At 40.1% G+C, this 7,342-nt stretch overlaps 1 protein-coding gene across 1 annotated transcript; it reads right to left on the bottom strand.

Annotated features, from left to right (window-relative positions):
• Positions 1–2,203: 2,203 nt before the first annotated feature.
• LOC106607339 (homeobox protein unc-4 homolog) lies at positions 2,204–6,395 on the bottom strand. Its single transcript, XM_014204209.2, has 3 exons — positions 5,827–6,395; positions 5,142–5,317; positions 2,204–3,568 (listed from the first exon to the last, which is right to left on the bottom strand). Exons 1-3 carry the CDS (start codon positions 6,080–6,082, stop codon positions 2,546–2,548), a joined length of 1,455 nt encoding a protein of 484 aa, XP_014059684.2. The 5' UTR covers positions 6,083–6,395; the 3' UTR covers positions 2,204–2,545.
• Positions 6,396–7,342: the final 947 nt, after the last annotated feature.

Raw genomic sequence — 7,342 nt, 5'->3', positions numbered from 1 at the left:
ATAATTAATTGCGCAAATTTGTTTCTATTAAATAAAAATAACACGTATTGAGAAACTCAATTAGCATTAATTAAGCTTGATATCCCAATTTGGAAGTGTCGTTGAAAACAAGCTTTTTCGTAGTCTTTTTTCCCTCTCTGATGCTGAATACGAACGAGCTTTCTGCCTTTGGGCTGCTTTTCCCTCCTTTGAGAGTTGAAAATGAAAAATGGAAATGAAATATCAGGAGGTGCTAAATTAGCTGCCTGATCTGCACTTATTGCTGCATATACGCCCCTATTACTTTGCCAGTCTGTGTCTCTCTTTTAGCATTCCAGGCATGGAGAGGCGTCGAGATAGCAGATTTATCAAATGGGAAAATGAATGCATGATGATCAGTTAAATTGAAAATCAGCGCCTGCATGACAGCCCGACCTGACACCTCCGTAATTAGAAAGAAAAATGATAGCGTCCGATGCATAATAGAGCAAAAACAATTTACACTCTCCCATAATGATCCGGCGTTCAAATTGAAAATTTCTCCGGGTAGAAATTGAATTCATAAAGTATGATTCATGGAGGACACATTTCCTGGAGGCTGCCTGGGCCATATCGATTGATAGTGTGTCTTGAATCATACAGCGTGCAGCTCTCAGGCAAAAAAAAGCTTAACTACTTAAGCAAATCGCTAATTTCACCTTAAGGCCACCAGTGTGCAGCCACGATACTCCTGTTCAGTATGCTAATGAATTAAACACGAACACAGCCTACCATGCAACATACGCTCCAAATAAGACACACACAAAAAATATATATAATTTGAAGGACACGTCCAGACAACTCTAATTTCCAAATGGCCTATCCTAAATGGCAACCCATTGCCAGAAATAAAGCTCAATAATTGGGGGAGCTGGGCTGGCTGAGGCTGGCTGAATAAGAAGATAATGTCTTTAAATATTATGTCGGGTATAGGAATATATATTTAATAAAAGTTAAAAGTATTATCTTTGTTGGGTTGAGGACTTCCAAGGGCCATTGTATTTGGATCTGTTTTCATCAAATAATAAGTTATTCATTAGCTTATTGACTTTCTGTCTGCCATAGGCCTATATATTCTCTGTTGAGATTACATTTTTCTTTTCCCTATACACTTTTGCCTGTCTCTTATACCAAGAGCCCCCCCCCCCCCCACGCCCCCACACCCAATAAGTCATTGCTTCCTCTGAGCAAACAGCAGTCATCGGGTGAAAATTATGTAAATATTTTGAAAGGGACACAGGCTCAGAAATTCATTTGTGCCGGCTCAGATGTAAAGCTGCCCCTCTGATTATTTTCAATTTATTTGCAAATCAAGACCCTAAAAGAGTAGCAGGAACTCTGGGTATTTAAGGACAACTACACCACACTGGACTGGATGTTTTCCATTTTTAGGATTTAGATGTTCGTGTTATTGGGGGCATTTTCTTATACCTATAGGCCCCATCTTGTAAAACAAGCTGTATGCGATGTGAATGGTCTTTCCTTTCTTACCTCGACTTTATATCTGGTCAACATTGCTAATATTGCCATGGCGCAGATGTCCCCGAGCCTGCACAGCATCCCTGGGGACCGCCAACCCTATTAGAACAAATGTGTTCTGCTATTGTAAATAGGCACGTTTGCTTCGCCCGTCCTATTACAGCCGACGCATGATCAATAGGCTGATAACACAGAAACATCAATGTAAGCGACAGAACAATGAGGGATATCATCGAACATCTATCTTAATATAGCCGGCTACAAGGGCCCTGACAAAGTGAAAAGCTCATGAAAATTCCGCCCCACGAATTCCCATCTCCTATCCAATATGCACAAACACACTCCCAGCTGCCGGGGCTATTATTTTCCTATTTCAATTTGACACCCCAGCCTTTCATGCTAATTCTATTATTCTTGGAAGTTTATGTGATTTCATATCACTAGAAATCGGTAATGTATAATAACCCTTTGGGCTAAAATAAACTGAATCCCTGCAGTAGCCACCGGGAAAATAATTACTTTCATATCAAAACTCTGCAGGAGTCGAGCGGGTCCTTTCGCCTCCGGCTCGTAACCTCATTTCAGTGAGGCTTATAGATGAATAAATTTGTTAAAGCAATACACAAAATACAACATCAGATTTTAGCAGAAAGCGCTACCTATACCCACTATACGGGCTATTTAAGATCTCACACGGTTTGGATGTATTGTATACAATCGATTTATTTATGAAAACCTTACATATATAAATATTATAATACTTTTTTTACAGCCTTTGAAGATTTTTGTGGGTTTTATGTATTTTTACAGTTTGTTACACAGGGGGGCTAGTACTACTACCACCACCACCACACACACGTGCACATATACACGCACGCACGCAACAAACACACACACACACACACACAGTTATAACCCGTCATCATCAGAAAATAGGCTATATATGTCATCTGTAAAATGAGAGTTTATATTCTAAGACGTGATTGAGCTTTGGGCAAATGAAAGGTGTTGTTGACGCTATCAATATTTTTTCTCACCTATAGGTCTATTATTCCATACCGACATCTTGAGTCTCTGTCTTTGTCTCTGGTTGACAGTTGGTTGTCACAGACTCGGAAGTCTCTGGGTAGTCTTTTACAGACTGCTCTTGTTTGTCTAATGGCAGATACTTTGAATCATCATCATCTTGGAAACATGTTGCACTACAACTGGCTGAAGGCTGACTACAGTTGCTACTGGAAAAGGCAACATGGCCTGGGCTGTTCTGTGGGGAACTAGTATTTTTCGCGGTAAAGTTGACCTGTACTTTGATTGCTGTCGCGTCGTTGAGATTGTTGGACTCCTTGTGGTTTTTATGTCCAGTATTGGCAGATAAGCTGCTGTCATTCACTGGGGTTCTTTGTGGGGAGTTGTCAGTATCTGAGTCTGGTGGTGTTGTCTTCAAAGCAGTCTGAGGAACAATGAATCCAAGCGGCTGGGTGATAGGATAGAGTAAGAAATGTCCTTTCCCTATCAAAGGCCGCGAACAGGGTAAGACAGAAAATCCATCTATGTTCGGTTTGCGCCTTGGTCTGGAGTCGGATAGAAGGCTTTCTACGCTGAATGGGTTCAGTTTCTGAAGGGTGGAGGCTCTGCTGTTGGTGCACATGCTTGACTGTTGACTGCTGTCGGACGAGTCCAGCTCGGATCCACCAGCATCTTGGTTCAAGTGTCTTTGGTTCTGGAGGGTTTGTGGTGTTTGGTCACAGCTCGATTGGGTTTGGTTTCGGCCTACAGAGTCACAATGTGGATTTTGTTCACTGTCTGTCACTTGTGACACTCCGCTGTCACTGTCAGATCCTGGGGTGTGAAATAGGTCCCCTGACAAAAGTTTATTCTGGGACCTCAACAGTCTTCGCTCCTGCTTCCTCTTCTTCTTCTCCATCCTCTCCAGTTCTCGCCTGGCGATCTCCTCCGCGTCCATGGGCTCTCCACTGCATGTTGTTGGGTGGGAGTTGTGAGCTGGTCGCCCTGGACCCTTCTTTGTGTTTTCTTTTTTCCTCCACTTAGCTCTACGATTTTGGAACCATACCTGCATATTAGAGAAACAAATCATGTTCAAAAAGAAGTCCACTTCCTTAAAAAAATACATAGGCCTAATAATAATTTAGGCTAATATTTGTGTGAACCATTGGAATAATATTTTGTAGGTGGTTCCAAATTACACAAAACCAAAGAGCAATGGCTCTTGCTTGTAGGCCTACAATTGTTTATTATCAGATGCGATGACAAAAATAAGCATATTTATTTTCAAATTCGACTAGGCCTACAATTATTCCGTGTGCTTATGCCTTCTTCGTTATTCAATTAAAAGTTAAATGCTGTCTGTCTGATCTGGAAAATGCTCCATAAAAACATATATCTCGCTTATGATGGGCCCATGTGTCCCAATCAAATGCATAATAATAAATGGTTTAATATAGTTACAAATACTCAAATTTCCCCCAACACTAACTACCTAAAAATTGCTAAAGTGACATGCCAAATATAGAATTAGACCAGCATTTCCCAAACTCGGTCCTCGGGACCCCAAGGGGTCAACGTTTTGGATTTTGCCCTAACACCACACAGCTGATTCAAATGATCAAAGCTTGATGATTAGTTGATTATTTCAGCTGTGTATTGCTAGGGGGGGGAAAAGTGCACCCCTTGGGGTTCGAGGACCGAGTTTGAGAAACGCTGGTTTAGTCCTATATTTGGCATGTCACTTTTGCAATTTTTGAGCATTTTCTCTGTGCACAACACAATATACATGTGAGCTTTTGACATCAGAAGTGCAAATGATCACAATAATAAGTCCACGTGCATGGACATTTGACTGATGAGGAGAGATGTGGGGAAAGTGTGTCCTTTATAAAAATGTACGGCTTGAAAATGAATCAATATTCAAGTTCAGAAATGTATGCGTATACTTGGGTGTTCTATCGGTTTATATTGGAATATACAAGTGGAATGACTGAATGTGCATACGTCGATGTATGTAGACATATTCATTTTGAGTATGTTTGAGTGCAAGTAATATAGCCTTGTCGACTGAATCTACACAATTTATATTAATATCAAGTACAGCAAATGAACTGACCATTCCATGGCTTAGCCATATTTAAAGTATTTCTCCTTGAACCAGAGGTATTCTTTATGCTCGGTTTGCTGCTCGTATCACCCTTGATTTCGAAGACTATATCGCTATAAATATATCGTATATTGTGTTATTTAAATAAATATTCACGTTTGATAATGTTTTCCTTTTTAAAATAGTGAAAATGATTTGCTTTCATTTGCAGTTTTGAAGCATATATATATATATATATATATATATTGAGGCATCGTACTGCACATAGTATAATAGGCCTCTATGTGCCTATATTACATGAACTCCCTGTGGAGTTGTTGGTCACAGTACAAAACAACAAAGAGACAGGAATTACAGGACAGTCATATGTCTAAATAGACCATTGTAATATATTTGTGTAAGAGACATGGGGAATAAATAGGCCTACTTTCCTTTGTTCAAACAGCCTATCAGTGTTTAAGAATCATTAGGCTACACATCATAACAAACCAACAACAGTGAATGCCAAAAAGTGGATATGGTTGATATTTACCTGTACCCTCGATTCTATCAAGTCCAATCTCAGAGCCAGTGCTTCCCTCATGAACACGTCCGGATAGTGACTCTCATTAAAAGCCTTTTCTAATTCTTCCAGTTGCCAACCAGTGAAATTTGTGCGAGTTCGTCGTCTCTTACAACCAGGGCTATCCTTGTCTGGGTCACACGAATCTAGCATGAGAATACAAAACAAGAGAGTGTGTGAGAGACGCAAAAGTAGCCTGCATGATTTTTTGCAAGGAAACGATTTTTCTGTGGTCTATAAAGAAATGAATCAAATATAGTCTAATAAATTGGGCTATTATGTCAGTTTTCGATGGTAAGAAAATAGTAGTAATAATATACTATTAATCACACAATATTGATCCTGATAATAATAACAATAACTCAGTTAAACATTCTACTAACAATAGAGAAATAGTGATTTTCCCCACCCTGCCACAACACAAGGGGGTTTCACGTTTGGAGCCGAGCTCGTATGCTGCTCTCCACTGAAATGAATTGCATATAGCCTAATTTGAAAGCAGAAGACTGCTTCTTTGTTTCTTAGGATTTGGATTCCCTCTTTAACGCTTTATGGAGAGGATACAGGACAGGATATACAGACACTTTCAGTTCTTTGTTTAGCCCTTTGATCTACAGCCAACCTTTTGATAAGTATTGTATTTCGTTTGGCTTACCTGTCAGCTTGTACTGCTGGTTATCTCCATTCATACCACAGCCAGACAAGAGGGGGTTCGAATTAACCACTGAAGCTGTGCAGGAACCATTAAGTAATCCGTCTATTGAAAAAGGAACTGCGGCCGCAGATTGAAGTTGATGACCGGCTAATTCGTAAACATGATGGTGGCTTAGATGGTACGGAAAGCCCACCATCCCGCCGAGAGAGCCTCCGAACTGGGCATGAGGTGGATCCAGTATTCTGCTGTCCATCATCTCCTAGGCAAAAGGAAACGACGTCTGGAGGCTGGTGGTGTGAATTTAAAAAGCATGCAGTGAGTGTGGCCAGCGAGGAGGGGACATGATGTGGAGGGAAGGATGAGCTGTACTTTATCAACATGAACCTTCCAATAATTAGCCTAGGCTTTGGGAATTTGAGACCAATGAGAAACGGTAATCGAGTATGACGTCAGAGGCGCGGTCTGCAAACGCTTTCCATATCGATTGCTAATTAAACCTGACATCCACCTCAATAAACAATATCAGAGCTGTCACAACAAGACAGGAGGGCTTTGATAAGAACTACATCACAACTACACGGGGGACCACCAAGAGAGAGTGATCAGATTGAAGCCCAGTAAAAGGTGAAAGAGATGGACTAATTTCGAACGCTCGCTCCCACATCGAACATGACGGAGAGTCTAGTCACAGTTTTTGGTAAACATGTTGTGGCGTTTTAAATGTTTACTCTCTCTATTAATCGAATACCTTAATTTTACACAAAGACATTTATCATCCAATGCTGTCAGATCTTATTCGCGACTACAACCAATTCGCGTGCAATATAACGGGATGTTGATGAAAGGGGGCGATCGACTCCTCAGCCTGCTGTCGATAGGCTGATTGAAAAAAGGCAGATGTTAAGTTACTAATTACATCACACACTAATTAATCTTCTGCTAATAAGAGGAACGATATTAGGAAGAAATGTGAACCCTTATTCCCCAGCACTTATACTGTAATTAATGAGACTTAATTTAGAAATGTGTGAGAATTTTTCCCAGGTTTAGAAAGTAGCTTCTTGTGTATACGGTTTTGTAGTTATTGTTCTCGTTTTTTTGGTAGGCTAGTTTTGAACTCATGTAGGCAGGTAAATGCTGTCTTTATGAGGCAAACAAATAAAACATTGTAGCTTTAGATGTGCAGCACCAGTGTGTCATCTGATCTTTCTATATCTCTCTCTCTCTTTCTCTATACACACACACACACACACACATATATATATACATATATATATATATATTCAATAATTGTATTATATTTACCTTTATATGCCTAGAGGTTATTTATTCTCGCAGTTCAAAATAGACTCATCTCCGGTGAAAACTGAGGACATTTATGATTGTGTAAAAGGTTAACAGAAATGTATGACCATAGTCTACTGCGGGGAAGCTCCGAACCATTCATATCTATTACATTATGCTATTTGTCCGGAGACCTTCATAGGACTAGTCCATGTTTCCCCACTCCGCTAAT

The sequence above is a fragment of the Salmo salar genome, chromosome ssa06 (assembly GCF_905237065.1).
Source record: "Salmo salar chromosome ssa06, Ssal_v3.1, whole genome shotgun sequence".
Taxonomy (NCBI): domain Eukaryota; kingdom Metazoa; phylum Chordata; class Actinopteri; order Salmoniformes; family Salmonidae; genus Salmo; species Salmo salar.
Note: the sequence above shows the minus strand (reverse complement) of the source record. Positions and strands in the feature narration are given on the sequence as shown.

Coding starts and splice junctions, on each gene's coding strand:
- LOC106607339 (XM_014204209.2), bottom strand. CDS start 6,082: ATGATGGACAGCAGAATACTGGATCCACCTCATGCCCAGTTCGGAGGC. Junction 5,318..5,826: donor CCAGCAGTACAAGCTGACAG/GTAAGCCAAACG, acceptor TTCTCATGCTAG/ATTCGTGTGACCCAGACAAG. Junction 3,569..5,141: donor TGATAGAATCGAGGGTACAG/GTAAATATCAAC, acceptor TCTAATATGCAG/GTATGGTTCCAAAATCGTAG.